The sequence below is a fragment of the Pristiophorus japonicus genome, chromosome 3, assembly GCF_044704955.1.
Source record: "Pristiophorus japonicus isolate sPriJap1 chromosome 3, sPriJap1.hap1, whole genome shotgun sequence".
NCBI lineage: Eukaryota > Metazoa > Chordata > Chondrichthyes > Pristiophoridae > Pristiophorus > Pristiophorus japonicus.
Window position 1 is genome coordinate 222,178,677 of NC_091979.1, and position 17,153 is coordinate 222,195,829.

A 17,153-nucleotide genomic window follows, 5' to 3' on the forward strand; every position below is an offset into this window, starting at 1 on the left:
GGAGAGGAACAAAGGGATCACGGAGTACAAGTACACAAATCACTGAAAGTTACGACACAAGTTAGCAAGGCCATAAAAAAGTAAACTAAGTACTAGAGTTTATTTCTAGAGGGATAGAATAGAAAAGTAGTGTATGCTAAACCTGTGTCGAACCTTGGCTAGACCCAACAGAGTACTGTGTGCATATTAATCTGATTGCCATATTATAAAAAGGATTGAGGCACTGGAGAGAGTGCAGAGAAGATTTACAAGGATGATATCAGAAATGCGAGGGTATACATATAATCAGAAAAGGATGAACAGGCTGGGTCTCTGTTCGCTTGAAAAAAAGGCTGAGGGTGACCCAATAGGGGTCTTCAAAATTATTAAAGTTTTGATAGAGTGGAGAGAGAGAGAGAGAGAGAGAGAGAGAATATGTTTCCACTTGTGGGGAAGAGCATAACTCGAGGCCATCAATACAAGATAGTCACCAAGAAATCCAATAGGGAATTCAGAAGAAACTTCTTTACCCAGAAAGTAGTGAGAATGTGGAACTCGCTACCACAAGGAGTAGTTGAAGCGAATAGTATGGATGCATTTAAGGGGAGGCTAGACAAGCATATGAGGGAGAAGGAAATCGAGGGTTATGCTGATAGAGTTAGATGAGGAAAGACAGGAGGAGGCTCGAGTGGAACACCCTCATGGACTGGTTGGACCGAATAGCCTGATTCAGTACTGTATATCCTATGTAATATTGTTGCTTGATTAATAAAAGAAGAGGACGAGCGTGGTACCCCCCAATGATAGCTGGGGTAGGTACATTATAGAAGATATACAAAGTCTTGGACTGAATAAACGTAAACCACTTCTGCTTCGCTCAACGAAATCCAGTGCTGAAGACAGATACTTGCCAGCCTCGATCAGACAAGGTTTGTCAGCCTGTAGGCTGACCCCAAGGTCAAGCTGGCAAGAGTGAAGATAATCCTTTGTTAGTTTCCTCCTCTTCTACACGCAAAGGGAGGGAGATAAAGCAGTGGCAGGAAGTCCATCTCCCATCAGCTAAACAAGCAGCATTGCAGACTGCAATTCAAGCCGTTCTACCTACAAGCGGGAAGTAAAGAATCAAATCGAATAGAGGTAACTGGGATGACTCACTTGGACTTGTTGTATTCAAACTCTATGTGTAAGCAATCTTCAATGCCCACTTCCATTTTGATGGAGTTGTTGACATCTGGGTACGTGGCAAGCTGGTGCACAATCAGTTCATACTCCTTCACCAGGTCACTCAGGCTCCGCACTATCGTCATTTTCAGGAAATATCTGGGGGGAAAACAATGCAACAAAGGAGTTCACTGGTTTGAGAGTTTCCATGAAAAGAAATACTGCTCAAAATAAAGCAAAAAGTCCCAGATTCCCATTAACAGGATGGGATTTCCTGGACACCACAAAACAACATACAATGAAAAAAATGTCAACACACTTGACTGGAAACAATCCTGGAATCCCACACAACTATAATGCACTCTTAGTTATTCAGTCATCATAAATTAGTGGCTCTGAACACACACTATTCAGACTCTGCGGTTGCTAAACAGTGAACCGAGGCAGGTGGGGGAAGCCATTCCCAACTCCTGCTGGAAAATGCTCAAGTGGGTCCCGTACGAGGGGCACCAGGCCCGTCCTTCATCCTGGTGCCCATCCTTCACAATGAGTCTAGACATCGTGTTGTGGGATGTTCGAGAGAGGTTAATATTAGGACCAAGTTCATACATGTAGTTTCCAGGAGGCCAGTGGATAGTGAGAAGCAGAATTATTGGTGATTATTTCCCCTCCCTAACTCAGGCAGAGCTAACTGTAGTGTTCAAACTTCTGCCCTGGCAATGGTGAACCAACTGAGCACTAAGCAAGGATCAAACAAAGATCTCTAGTGTGGATGGCTCATTGTAAACTGGGCACCTAGTATCTACTTACTAGGCCACCTAGGAACCAACTTTAAAACGTTTACAATCCTAGAGGTTTCTTTGAAATAATCTCTGCATAAAAACTAGTAAATCAAATTTGGGAGGAAAGAGACACCAGGTGGTACAGTGGGATAAAGGAGGAAGAACTTGCATTTATGTAGCGCCTTTCCTGTCCTCAATGTCCCAAAGCACTTCACAGCCAATGAAGCACACTTGAATTGTAGTCACTGTTGTAATGTAGGAAACATGGCAGCCAATTTGGGCACAGCAAACTCCCACAATCAGCAATAAGATAAGTAACCAGATAATATACTTTTAGTGACATTGGTTGAGTGATAAATATTGGCCAGGACACTGGGGAGAACTCCCTGCTCTTCTTCGAATAGTGCCGTAGGATCTTTTACATCCAAAAAGATAGCACCTCAGACAGTGTTGCACTCCCTCAGTACAGCATTAGTGTGTCAGCCTGAAATATGTGCTCAAGTCTCTAGTGGGACTGAACCCACAACCTTCTGACTCAGGTGTGAGTGCTACCAACTGAGACATAGTGGATTAGGGCTAGCACTCAATTAAGGTATTCGTTATTGTCGCTGAGTCACTCTCCTGGAATTCCCTGCCTTATAACATCGTGGGAGCACTTTCACCAAACAAACTAGAGCAGTTCAAGGAGAAGCCCTAGCACCGTCTCAGGGCATCTGGGGTTGCACAGTAAATTCAGCCTCGCAGCATCTTGAGAAATTGAACAATGGGAGGACTGGCTGTCAAGGACGGTCTATGAAGTAGACCTACAACACAAACTACCTGTTGCATTTGATGCTGAATTCATCTCATTCAGAGGTGTAGGAATGCTGTTATGGGAGGTGGGAGTAAATACACCTGCACAGGGCACTTTTTTTGCAATTAGGTTGAAGGGAGATGGAACAGTGATGCTAAAGATGGAAAATATGCTCTACTGCTCATCACCTCAATGATGCCAAAATCAAATTTACCCAGACAGCTACTTAACAGTCCGATTGCACAATGCAATTCACACTTTTACACCAACATGAATACCAGACAACTTTTACTAATGGATCTCTAAAGCTACCATACATGGCTCAAGTGGATTTGGTGAAATGGACAAAAGAGCCACCAATCCCACTACTTCCAGTCAATGATACAACCTCACCCAGCCCCAAACAGCATCACCTCCTGGGAGAGGGAGGTACATGGCCTAGTGTAGCACTGAGCCAAACAGATTCCATTTCTGGTCTGTGGTGTTAGCTGGTCTCAACCTGGGCAGCAGCACAGGCATAGTGGGGTTTGGGAGAGGGTTGGGGGGAGGGAAATAGAGGGCAGAAGCAAATAGGAAAAACATTTGACAGTGTTCCTACTGCGACTTATTGCAAGGGGGATGGAGTATAAAAGCAGAGAAGGCCTGCTACAACTGTAGAGTATTGGTGAGGCCACACCTAGAGTACTGCGTACAGTTTTGGTCTCCGTATTTAAGGAAGGATATACTTGCAATGGAGGCTGTTCTGAGAAGGTTCACTCGGTTGATTCCGGAGATGAGGGGATTGACTTATGAGGATAGGTCGAGTAGGTTGGGCCTATACACATTGGAGTTCAGAAGAATGAGGTGTGATCTTATTGAAAATGAAGATAATGAGGGGGCTCGACAAGGTGGATGCAGAGAGGATATTTCCACTCAGGGGAAACTAGAACTAGGGGGAAAAGTCTTAGAATAAGGGGCTGCCCATTTAAAACTGAGTTCAGGAGGAATTTATTCTCAGAGGGTTGTAAATCTATGGAATTCTCTGCCAGAGAGGCTCAAGGCAGAGATAGACAGATTTTGTTTTAAGCGATAAGGGAATAAAGGGTTATGGGGAGCGGGCAGGGAAGTGGAGCCGAGTCCATGATCAGATCAGCCATGACCTTATTGAATGGCGGAGCAGGCTCGAGGGGCCAAATGGACTACTCCTATTTCATGTTCTTATGACTCCAGCTGGAATTAGGCACAGAGAGGACTGGGGTCATCTCTGACTTCTCGAAAAATTAATTAGCTACATCCCTGTGACACTCACTCTGCAGGGTCTTGCTCACAAAATGGAAAATGGAACTACAAGGCAGGGAATTGTGGGGGGTAGGAGTAAAGTATGCACAAAGGATTCAAATCAAAAATGGTTAAGCTGTACTGAAAATAGTTACCTCAGTCTGACATTGGCCCCTATATACGATTCATACGGCTTTTCCACCTGCATGAATTCAAAGTCATAGGTCCTGCTCTGTGTCAGCTCTCCAGGCAAGGCCAGCTCCTTCACCAGGTTCACAAACTCATGTGTGTTACTCTTATCACTAAACAGCTCTGCAATGTAGAAGGAACAGAGGAAAGTGAAAGGCAGGTGTGCATCTTTTACAGTGTCTGGTCAACCTCTCCCGCTCCCCGAGGCTGTGGCTTGCAGGCATTTCATGTTCAGCAATAAGTGCGCCCGTAGATTAACTGGTCAGTAGGCAGAGAGCCGAACTCAGCATCAGCTGCAACCATCTGGTTTTAAAGCTGGATCTCAGTCAATTGAAACTTCTAAAAAAAAGTGAGCTCTACCCCAACCCCAAAAGTGGATGTCAGGAGCAAGGAATAATGGGGTTAAATAGGACCAGTTGGATTTGAATAGAGTAAAAAGATACATCATGACAATCCAAGTAAAGGGCTCTCAATGTTTTAGGTTTTGACATTACCCTCTGACTCCTAACTGCTGTATTACACCTTACCTACCTAGATTACAGTCTGTATATGCAGGTCACGCTTTATAATCAGGTAAACTTTAGTTTTGCAATGTTGCGATGTCCACAGTCGGTCATAGGCAGCTCCCCCCCACCCGAGCCACTCTATCCAGGCCCCTCAATTTTATACAGCTCAATAAGGTCTCCCCCTCAGCCTCCTCTGCTCCAAAGAAAACAACCACAGCCTACCCAATCTTTCCTCATAGCTAATATTCTCCAGTCCAGGCAACATCCTCGTCAATCTCCTCTGTAACCTCTCTAGTGCAATCACATCTTTCCTGTAATATGGTGAACAGAATTGCACGCCGTTCTCTAGCTGTGGCCTAATGAGCGTTTTATACAATTCAAGCATAACCTCTTGTATTCTATGTCTCGGCTAATAAAGGCAAGCATTCCGTATGCCTTCTTCACCACTTTATCTACCTGGCCTGCTACCTTCAGGGATCTGTGGATATGCACTCCAAGGTCCCTTTGTTCCTCTACACTTCAGTGTCCTACCTGTAATTTGTATTCCCTTGCCTGGATAGCCTTCCCCAAATGCATTACCTTCTTCAGATTGAATTCCATTTGCCACTGTTCTGTCCATCTGACCAGTTCATTGATATCTTCCTGCAGTATACAGCTTTCTTCTTCATTATCAACCACAGCCAATTTTTGTATCATCTGCAAACTTCTTAATCATACCCCCTACATTCAAGTCTAAATCATTGATACACAAAAAGCAGGGGACCCAGTACTGAGCCCTGTGAAACCCTACTGGGAACAGCCTTCCAGTCACAAAAACACCCATCAACCATTACCCTTTGCTTCCTATCTCAGCCAATTTTGGATCCAACTTGCCACTTTGCCCTGGATCCCATGGGCTTTTATTTTCGTGACGAGTCTGCCTTGTGGGACTTTATCAAAAGCCTTGCTACAATCCATATACACAACATCAAACGTACTACCATCACATTGCCCTCCTGGTTACCTCCTCAAAAAATTCAATCAATTTAGTCAGACTCAACCGTCCCTTAACAAATCCATGCTGACTGTCCTTGATTAATCAGTGTCTTTCTAAATAAAGATTTATCCTGTCTCAGAATTTTTCCAATAATTTTCCCACTACCAAGGTTAGGCTGGCTGGCCTGTAATTACTCGGTCCATCCCTTTCTTCCTTTTTAAACAAACAAAGGTACCACGTTAGCAGTCCTCCGGCACCACACCTGTAGCCATAGAGGATTGGAAAATAAAAACAGAAAATGCTGGTAATCTCAGCGGTTCAGGCACATCTGTGGAGAGAATGCAGAGTTAACGTTTCGGGTCGACGACCCTTCATCAGAGCTGGAGAGTGTTCAGAAAGAACACATTCTTAACAAGCACTGAAAGGGGGAGGGGAAGAACAAAAGGGAAGGTCTGTGATCAAATGGAAGGCAGGAGAGATGAGACACACAAAAGGGATTGTGGCTAAATTGAAATGGCAATGCCAGGAGTTAGAAAAACATTTGTCAAGATAGGGTGTTAATGGTGGAATAATGATCAGCTGCCATTAGAGATAAGGAGAAATAAAGAAGCAGGCTCGGGTGAGGGGGTGAGGGAGAGGGGGGCTCGCGCAAAGGGAGCTAAAGATAGACAGCGGTTATGCTCTGAAATTGTTGAACTCTATGTTGAGTCCAGAAAGCTGTAAAGTGCCGAAACGAAAGATGAAGTGCTGTTCCTCGAACTTACGTTGAGCTTTGTTGGAATAGTGTAAGAGATCGAGGACAGAGATATCAGAGTGGGAGTGGAGTGGGGAATTAAAGTGACAGGCGACCGGAAGCTCAGGGTCACACTTGCAGACTGAATGGAGGTGCTCCACAAAGCGGTCACCCAATCTATGCTTGGTCTCCCCAATGTAGAGGGGACCACATCGTGAGGAGCGAATACAGTACAAGTAAATCGCTGTTTCACCTGGAAGGAGTATTTGGAGCCCTGGACAGTGGGAAGGGAGGTGGTCAAAGGGTAGGTGTTGCACCTCCTGCGCTTGCACAAGAAGGTGCCATGGGAAGGGGAGGGGTGGAATGCCTGCAGAATGGACCAGTGTGTCACGGAGGGAGCAGTCCCTTCGGAATGCTGAGAGGGGAGGAGAGAGGAAGATGTGATTGGTGGTGGCATCACGCTGGAGGTGGCGGAAATGGCGGAGGACGATCCATTGAACTAGTGTGAAAGGTGGTGTCGGCAGAGCAGATGCGACTGAGACGGAGAAACTGGGAGAATGGAATGGAGTCCTTACAAGATGCGGAGTGGGAGGAAGTGTAGTCCAGGTAGCTGGGAGTCAGTGGGCTTATAGTGGATACTGGTCGAAAGCCTATCCCTAGAGATGGAGACAGAGAAGTCGAGGAAGGGAAGAGTCAGAGATGGTTCTTGTGAAGGTGAGGGAAGGGTGGAAATTGGAAAATGGTGGTCAGAGCCTCTGCTACTTCCTATTTTGCTTCTCTTTACAGCCTGGGATATATTTCATCCAGGCCTGGGGATTTATCCACTTTCAAAGCTGCTTAACTCCTTCATACTTCCTCTCTCACTATGTTTATTTCATCTAATATTTCACACACCTCCCCGATTGCAATGTCTGCATTGCTCCTCTCTTTTGTGAAACAGACAAAGTATTCATTAAGAACCATACCCACGTCTTCCATCTCCACACAGGTTACCTTTATGGTCTCTAATAGACCCCACTCTTTCTTTAGTTATCCTCTTGCTCTTAATGTATTTATAAAACATCTTTGAGTTTTCCTTGATTTTACTTGCCAAAATTGTTTCATGCTCTCTTGTTGCTTTCCTAATTTCCTTTTCACTTTCTATACTCCTCTAGAGTTTCTGCATTATTGAGCCCTCAGTATCTGTCATAAGCCTCCCTTTTTTTCCTTTATCTTTCCCTGTATGTCCCTTGACATCCAGGGGGCTCTAGATTTGTTAGTCCCATCCTTTTTCTTTAAGGGCACATACTTACTCTGAACCCTCGGATCTCCTCCTTGAATGCCTCCCACTGCTGACACTGATTTACCTTCAAGTAGCTGTTTCCAGTCCACTATGGCTAAATCACCTCTCAGCTTATCAAGAACTTTTAGTCCTGGTCTATCTTTGTCCTTTTCCATAACTACCCTAAATCTAACTGAATTATGATCACTAGGACCAAAATGCTCTCCCACTGCCCAGCTCCATTCCCTAAAACCAAGTCCAGAACTATCCCCTCCCTTGTTGGGCTTATTACATACTGGCTAACAAAAGTTCCCTTGAATGCATTCTAGGAATTCCGCAACCTCTAGTGCAACTTTTACACTAATTTTATCCCAGTTAATATTAGGGTAGTTGAAATCCCCTATTACTGCCTAGTTTTTGCACTTCAGAAATTTGCCTACGTATTTGCTCTTCTATCTCCCCCTGACTGTTTGGGGGTCTATAGTACACCCCCAGCATTGTGATCGCCCTTTATGTTCAATTTTGACCATGTGGCCTCATTTGACGATCCTTCCAACATAGCATCCCTCCTCACAGCTGTAATTGTTTCTTTAATCAATACTGCGACCCCCCCTCCTTTTTTATCCCCCCACTCTATCCCATCTGAAAACCCTGTAACCAGGAATGTTGAGCTGCCATACCTGCCTTTCTTTCAACCATGTCTCAGTAATAGCTATATCGTACTCCCAAGTGTCCATCTGTGCTCTCGGCTCATCTGCCTTATTGCCTATACTCTTTGTATTGAAGTATATACCATTTAGTATTGCCAAACTTCCTTGTTGTCGAGTTTCTAGCACTTGTTTCCTCAGTCTTCCAAATTCACTTTCTACTTTTTTGCTTTCCAATTCCAGCTTTGCTTCTCTCGCTACTAAATCTATTCTCAAGTTCTCATCCCCCTGCCAAGCTAGTTTAAAACTTCTCCAACAGCACGAGCAAACCTCACGAGAATATTTGTCCTGGTTCTATTGAGGTGCAACCCGTCTGGCTTGTACAGGTCTCGCCTCCCCCAGAAATGGTCCCAAAGCCTAAGGAATCTAAAGCTCTCCCTCCTGCACCATCCTTCCAACCATGCATTCATCTGTCCTGATGGCCTGCATCCTAGAGTCTTAAAAAGTGGCTGCAGAGATAATGGATGCATTGGTTGTAATCTGCCAAAATCCCCTGGAGTCTGGAGATATAAATGGGTATGATCTGATAGCCATTACAGAGACGTGATTGCAAGGTGACCAAGGCTGCGAACAGAATATCGAGGATATTTGACAATTCGGAAGGATAGACAAAGGAAAAAGGAGGTGGGGTAGCTTGGTTAATAAAGGATGAGATCAGTGCAGTAGTGACAAATGATATTGGCTCAGAAGATCAAGATGTAGAATCAGTTTGGGTGGAGATAAGAAATAATAAGGGGAAGAAGTCATTGATGGGCGTAGTCTATAGGCCCCCCTAACAGAAACCACATTGTTGGACAGAGTATAAATCAAGAAATAATGGAGGCTTGTAAGGAAGGTACAGCAATAATCATGGGAGATTTTAATCTTCATATTGATTGCACAAATCAAATTGGCCAAGGTAGCCTTGAGGTACTGTTCATCGCATGTATCCGGGATAGTTTCCTTGAATAGTACATTGTGGAACCAACCAGGGAGCAGGCTATCTTAGATCTGGTACTGTGTAATGAGACAGGATTAATAAATGATCTCGTAGTAATGGACCCTCTAGGAAAGATTGATCATAGCACAGTTGAATTTAAAATTCATTTGGAGGGTGGGAAAGTTGGGTCTCAAACCAGCGTCCTGATCTTAAATAAAGGTGATTACAAAGGTGTGAAGGCAGAGTTGGCTAAAGTGGACTGGGATAATAGATTAAAGTGTAACACGGTTGATGAGCAGTGGCAGACATTTAAAGGAGATATTTAATAACTCTCAACAAAAATATATTCCATTGAGACGGAAAGACTTAAGGGAAAACCATCTGTAGTTAACTAAGGAAGTAAAGGATGGTATCATTTAAAACAATGGCATACAATGTTGCCAAGATTAGTGGGAAACCAGAGGATTGGGAATTTTTTTAAAAAACCAGCAAAGGATGACGAGTAAACTAGCAAGAAATATAAAAAGATAGCAAGAACTTCTACAGGTATATAAAAATGAAACATTTGTCCCTTAGAGGATGAGACTGAGGAGTTAATAATGGGGAACAAGGAAATAGCAGAGACTTTGAACAAATATTTTGTATCAGTCTTCATGGTAAAAGACACCAAAAACATCCCAATAATAGATAATCAAGGGGCTATAGGGAGAGAGAGGGGGGGGTAAACTTAAAACAATCACCATCACTAAAGAAAAAGTGCTCAGTAAAATAATGGGACTAAAGGTAACCTGCATCCTAGGGTCTTAAAAGAAGTGGCTGCAGAGATAGTGGATGCATTGGTTGCAATCTACCAAAAGTCCCTGGAGTCTGGAAAGCGAATTTGAAAACTGCAAATGTAACGCTCCTATTTTAAAAAGGAGGGAGACAGAAAGCAGGAAACTATAGACCAGTTAGTCTCACATCAGTCGTTATGAAAATGCTAGAGTCCATTATTAAGGAAGCAGTAGCAGGACATTTGGAAAATCATAATGCAGTCAAGCAGGGTCAGCATGGTTTTATGAAAGGGAAATCACATTTGACAAATTTACTGGAATTCTTTGAGGATGTAATGGACAGGGTGGATAAGGGGGAAACCAGTGGATGTGGTGTATTTGGATTTCCAAAAGGCATTCGATAAGGTGCCACATGGTTACTGCATAAGATAAGAGCTCACGGGGTTGGGGGTAATATTAGCATGGAGAGAGGATTGGCTAACTAACAGAAAACAGACGGGATAAATGGGTCATTTTCCGGTTGGCAAACAGTAACTAGTGGGGTGCCATGGGGATCGGTGCTAGGGCCTCAACTATTTACAATCTATATTAATGACTTGGATGAAGGGGCCCCAAGTGTAATGTACCCAAGTTTGCTGATGATACAAAGATGGGTGGGAAAGCAATGGGATATAGACAGGCTAAGTGAATGGGCAAACATTTGGCAGATGGCATAGAATGTGGGAAAGTGTGAGGTTGTTCACTTTGGTAGGATAAATAAAAAAGCTAATTAATATTTAAATGGAGAGATTACAAAATGCTGCAGTACAGAGGGACCTGGGGTATCCTTGTGCATGAAACACAAAAAGCAAGTATATAGGTACAGCAAATAATCAGGAAGGCAAATGGAATGTTGGCCTTTATTGCAAGGGGGAAGAGAGTATAAAAGCAGGGAAGTCCTGCTACAACTGTACAGGGTATTAGTTAGACCACATCTAGGAGTACTGCGTACAGTTTTGATTTCCTTATTTAAGGAAGGATATACTTGCATGGGAGACAGTTCAGAGAAGGTTCACTAGGTTGATTCCTGAGATGAAGGGGTCAACTTATGAAGAAGGATTGAGCAGGTTGGGCCTATACTCATTGGAGTTTAGAAGAATGAGGTGATCTTATTGAAGCAAAGTAAGGTAGATAGAGAGCGGTTATTTCCACTTGTGGGGAAATCTTGAACTGGGGGCATAGTTTCAGCATAAGGAGTCGCCCATTTAGAACTGAGATGAGGAGGAATTCTCTGTCCCAGAGGAGCTATGGAGGCTGGGTCATTGAATATATTTAAGGTGGAGATAGACAGAATTTTGAACAATAAGGGAGTGAAGGGTAATGGGGAGCGGACAGGGAAGTGGAGCTGAGCCCAAGATCAGATCAGCCATGATCTTATTGAATGGCAGAGCAGGCTCGAGGGGCCAAATGGGCTACTCGTGTTTCTGTACTCACTAGCATGTGGCACTGGGAGTAATCCGGAGATTACTACCTTTGAGGTCCTGTTTTTAATCTCTCTCCTAGCTCCTTAAAATCTGTCTGCAGGACTTCTTCCCTTTTTCTACCCATGTCATTCGTAGCGATATGGACCACGACCTCTGGCTGTTCACCCTCTTACCCCAGAATGCCCTGCAGCCACTCGATGATACCCTTAAACCTGGCAACAAGGAGGCAACATACCATCCTGGAGTCACATCTGCGACTGCAGAAACGCCTGTCTGCTCCCATCGAGACATACAAAATTCTTACAGGGTTGACAGGGTAGATACTTCCCCTGGCTGGGGAGTCTAGAACCAGGGGTCACACACTCAGAATAAGGGGTCGGCCATTTCGGATGGAGATTAGGAGAAACTTCTTCACTCAGAGTGGCAAATGTTTGGAACTGTCTACCCCACAGGGCTGTGGAGGCTCAGTCTATGAGTATATTCAAGATGGAGTGATAGATTTTTGGATATTAACGAAATCAAGGAATGTGGGGATAGTGCAGGAAAGTGGAGTTGAAGTAGAAGATCAGCCATGATCTCATTGAATGGCAGAGCAGGTTCGAGGGCCTGAATGATCTCCTGCTCCTAATTCTTATGTTCTTATGAATGCCCACGTCGAGCCAGGGCCACTGAATAAAGAAAACAGAATAATTTCCCACACCTTAGACCAGAGAATGGAGATGATTTAACAAATGTGGCCCCCGGCCAGCCCAGCAAATTCAGCCCAGCAAACTCAGCGTCTGCAGATCAAACCTCAACTGGGTTTAGTCGAGCTCATTCATCGGAAAGTCGCTGGCTCTCCTGTGTGGGTACATTCGGACAGTAGAGTCAGCATCAAGTGAAAAGGGTTCACAGCACACTGACAGGTGAGTAGCATCTTACCAAAGAGTCAGCATAGAGTGCAAGGGAACGTTATTTCAGATTTTAGTACAGTAACAGTGCACAAACACTATCTCTATGTTATCACAGACTCAAAGTCAACCACAGAATGTCTGTTCACAATACCTGCAGTGTTCTACATGTGGATAGAAGGTTAGAAGTTGAATTAGTGACACGTTTCTCATGGGGCTATACTGGTTCAGGGCAGAGTGACGTTACTCACAGATCTATACTGGTTCAGAGGGAAGAGTGACGTGTCACTCATGGGTCTATACTGGCTCAGAGGGAAGAGTGACATGTCACTCACGGGTCTATACTGGTTCAGGGGGAAGAGTAACACGTTACTCACGGGTCTATACCGTGCAGAGTGCAATTGATGAAGGGAGACTGGGTTCCTCTCGCTACACTCCGGGTAAACTCATCTGGCATGTGGTTCTGAAGTACAGTGACCCCAGACACAGCTACACAAACTGGGAATTGCTGTCCTTGATACCACCATTCTCCAGCTAGTTGGGAGTAGATATGGATGGCTAGGGACCTAAAGGAGAGGATAAAGAAAAAAAAGGGAAGCTTATGACATATACCGACGGCTAAATACTGTAGAATCTCTGGAGAAATATAGAAAGTTGAGGTAAAATTAAAAAGGATTTTAAGAATGCTAAGAGAGAGCATGAAAAATTCTTCGCTAGTAAAATTAAGGAAAACCCAAAGATGTTCTATAAATATATTAAGAGCAAGAGGATAACTAAAGAAAGGGTAGGGCCCATTAGAGACCATGAGGATAATTTCTGTGTAGAGGCTGAAGATGTTGGTATGGTTCTTAATGAATACTTTGCGTCTGTTTCCACAAAGGAAAGGGGCAATGCAGATATTGCTATCGAGAAGGAGTGTGAAATTCTGAATTAAATAAACAGTGAGAAAGGAGGCATTAAGAAGTTTAGCAGCTTTGAAAGTAGATAAGTCCCCAGGCCCGGATGAAATGCATCCCAGGCTGTTGAGCGAAGTAAAAAAGAGGAAATATAGCAGAGTCCTTGACCATCATTTTCCAGTCCTTTCTGGATTTGTGCATGGTGCCGGAGGACTGCTAACATGGTACCCTTGTTTAAGACAGGAAAAAGGGATAGGCTGAGTAATTACAGGCCTGTCAGCCTAACCTGTGGTGGGAAAATTATTGGAAAAAATCCTGAAGGACAGGATAAAACTACATTTAGAAAGGCAAGGATTAATTAGGGACAGTGAGCACGGATTTGTTAAAGGAAGATCACGTTTGACTAACCTGATTGAATTATTTGAGGAGGGTCGATGAGCGTAGTGCATACGATGTAGTGTATATGGACTTTAGCAAAGCTTTTGGTAAGGTCCCATATGGCAGACTGGTCAAAAAGATAAAAGCCCATGGGATCCAGGGCAAAGTGGCAAGTTGGATCCAAAATTGGCTTAGAGGTAGGAAGCAAAGGGTAACGGTTGATGGATGTTTTTGCGACTGGAAGGATGTTTCCAGTGGGGTTGCGCAAGGCTTAGTACTGGGTCCCTTGCTTTTGTGGTATACATCAATGGTCTAGATTTGAATATAGGGGGTAGTTGGCAGATGAGACGAATATTGGCTGTGCGGTTGATAATGAAGAGGAAAGTCATGGACTGCAGGAGGATATCAATCTACTGGTCAGGTGGCCAGAACAGGGACAAATGGAATTTAATTCAGAGAAGTGTGAGGTAATGCACTTGGGGAAGACTAATAAGGAAAGGGTATACACATTAAACAGTAGGCCACTTAGAAGTGTAGATGAACAAAGGGACCTTGGAGTGCTTGTCCACAGATCCCTGAAAGTAGCAAGCCAGGTGGATAAGGTGGTTGATAAGGCATACGGAATGCTTGTTTTTATTGGCCGAGCCACAGAATACAAGAGTAGGGAGGTTATGCTTAAATTGTATAATTCTCTGGTTAGGCCACAGCTGGAGTATTGCGTGCAGTTCTGGTCGCCATATTATAGGAAGGACTTGATTGCACTGGAGAGTGCAGAGGATATTTACAAGGATGCTGCCTGGAAAGGAGAATTTTAGTTATGAGGACAGATCGGATAGGCTGGGTTTGTTCTCTTTGGAACAGAGGAGGCTGAAAGGACACCTGAGGTTGCCTGGAACTCATTGCCTGGAAGGGTGGTAGAGGCAGAAACCCTCTCTACATTTAAAAGGTGCTTGGATGGGCACGTGAAGTGCCATAACCTGCAGGGTTGTGGACCTAGAGCTGGTAAATGGGATGAGACTGGATAACCTCTTGTTGGCTGGAGCAGATACAAAGGTAAGTACTGCAGGGAATCGAATACGGCCAGAGTGATAAGAACATAACATAAGAAATAGGAGCAAGAGTAGGCTTTACGGCCTGCTCCGCCATTTAATACGATCATGGCTAATCCAATCATGGACTCTGGTCCACTTCCCTGCTCGCGTCCTATAACCCCTTATCGGTTAAGAAACTGTATCGGTCTTAAAATTATTCAATGACCCAGCTTCCACAGCTCTACGAGGCAGCGAATTCCAGTGGAAACATCCTCTCTGCATCCACCTTGTCAAGCTCCCTCATAATCTTATACGTTTCGATAAGATCACCTCTCAATCTTCTGAATTCCAATGAGTAGAGACCCAACTGACTCAACCTTTCCTCAAGTCAACCCCCTCATCTCCGGAATCAACCTAGTGAACCTTCTCTGAACTGCCTCCAAAGCAAGTATATCCTTTCTTAAATATGGAAACGAAAACTGCACGCAGTATTCTAGGTATGGCCTCATCAATACCCTGTATAACTGTAGCAAGACTTCCCTGTTTTTATACTCTATCCCCTTTGCAATAAAGGCCAAGATTGCATTGATCTTCCTGATCACTTGCTGTACCTGCATACTAATCGTGTGTTTCATGCACCAGGACCCCCCAGGTCCCGCTGTACTGCAGCACTTTGCAATTTTTCTCCATTTAAATAATAACTTTCTCTTCGATTTTTTCTGCCAAAGTGCATAACCTCACACTTTCTATCTGCCAAATTTTTGCCCACACACTTAGCCTATCTATGTCTTTTTGCAAGTTTTTGTGTCCTCCATACACATTGCTTTTCCTCCGATCTTTGTATCATCAGCAAACTTGTCTATGTTACACCTGGTCCCTTCATCCAAGTCTTTTAGATTGTAAATAGTCGGGGTCCCAGCACTGATCCCTGCAGCACCCCACTAGTTACTGATTGCCAACCCAAGAATGAATCATTTATCCCGACTCTGTTTTCCGTCACGGGGTTGGGGGTAATATATTAGCATGGAATTAGCATATATTCCATGCTAATATATTATCCCCAACCCTGTGAACTTTTATCTTGTAGAAACATAGAAATTTACAGCGCAGGAGGTGGCAATTTCGGTCCATCGTGTCCACACTGGCCGACAAAGAGCCGCACGGCCCTCCGTCAGCAGCCCTGAAGGTTACATACAAACCTACGAACAATGAACAATGATGGAAAGGCAAAGAGCACCCAGCCCAATGAGTCCACCTCACACAACTGCAATATCCCTTATACTGAAACCTTCTACACTCCATCCCAACCGGAGCCATGTGATCACCTGGGAAATAAAAACCCAGGCCAATTTAGGGAGAAAAAAAAAAATCTGGGAAAATTCCTCTCCGACCCATCCAGGCAATCAAAACTAGTCCTGGCTGTATTCGATTCCCTACAGTACTTACTATTATATCTGCACCAGCCAACAAAAGGTTATCCAGTCTAATCCCAATTACCAGCTCTAGGTCCATAACCCTGCAGGTTACGGCACTTTAAGTGCCCATCCAACCATCTCTTAAAAGTGGTGAGGGTTTCTGCATCCACCACTCTTCCAGGCAGTGAGTTTCAGATCACCACAACCCTCTGCGTAAAGATTCCCCCCTCAAATCCCCTCTAAACCTTCCACCAACCACCTTAAAACTATGCCCCCTCATAATAGACCCCTTCACCAATGGGAATAGCTCCTTGCTACCCAGTATGTCCAGGCCCCTCAATATTTTGAGCACCTCAATGAGGTCTCCTCTCAACCTCCTCTGTTTCAATGAGAACAAACCCAGCCTATCCAATCTGTCCTCATAAACTAAGATTCTCCATTCCAGGCAGCATCCTAGTAAATCTCCTCTGCACCCTCTCTAGTGCAATCACGTCCTTCCTATAATACAACAGCCACAACTGCACGCAGTACTCCAGCTGTAGCCTAACCAAAGAATTATACAATTTAAGCATTACCTCCCTGATCTTACATTCTATGACTCAGCCAATAAAGGCAAGCATTCTGTTTGCCTCCTTAACCACCTTATCCATCTGGCCTGCTACTGTCAGGGATCTGTGGACGAGCACTCCCTTTGTTCATCTGCATTATTAAGTGGCCTACCGCTTAGTGTGTATACCCTCTCCTTATTAGCCTTCCCAAAGTGCATTACCTCACACTTCTCCAAATTAAATTCCATTTTGCCACTGCTCTGCCCACCTGACCAGTAGATTGATATCTTCCTGCAGCCCATGACTTTCCTCTTTAGTGTCATCTGCAAACTTCTTAATCATACTCCCTTTTTCAAATCTAGATCATTGATGTATACCACAGAAAGCAAGGGACCCAGTACTGAGCCCTGCGGAACCCCACTGGAAACATCCTTCCAGTCACAAAAACATCCATTACCCTTTGCTTCCTACCTCCAAGCCAATTTTGAATCCAACT

The 17,153-nt window shown here is 44.2% G+C and overlaps 1 protein-coding gene across 1 annotated transcript in view; it reads right to left on the reverse strand.

The window, feature by feature from the left end:
• The window catches only part of vps26a (VPS26, retromer complex component A), a 63,418-nt gene that overhangs the window by 23,252 nt on the left and 23,013 nt on the right, over positions 1-17,153 (reverse strand). Inside the window, exons 4-5 of the mRNA XM_070876307.1 lie at positions 4,128-4,284; positions 1,135-1,299 (exon numbers count right to left, since the gene is read on the reverse strand). Of these exons, the coding sequence (XP_070732408.1) occupies positions 1,135-1,299; positions 4,128-4,284 (322 nt within the window). The remainder of the gene's footprint in view (positions 1-1,134; positions 1,300-4,127; positions 4,285-17,153) is intronic.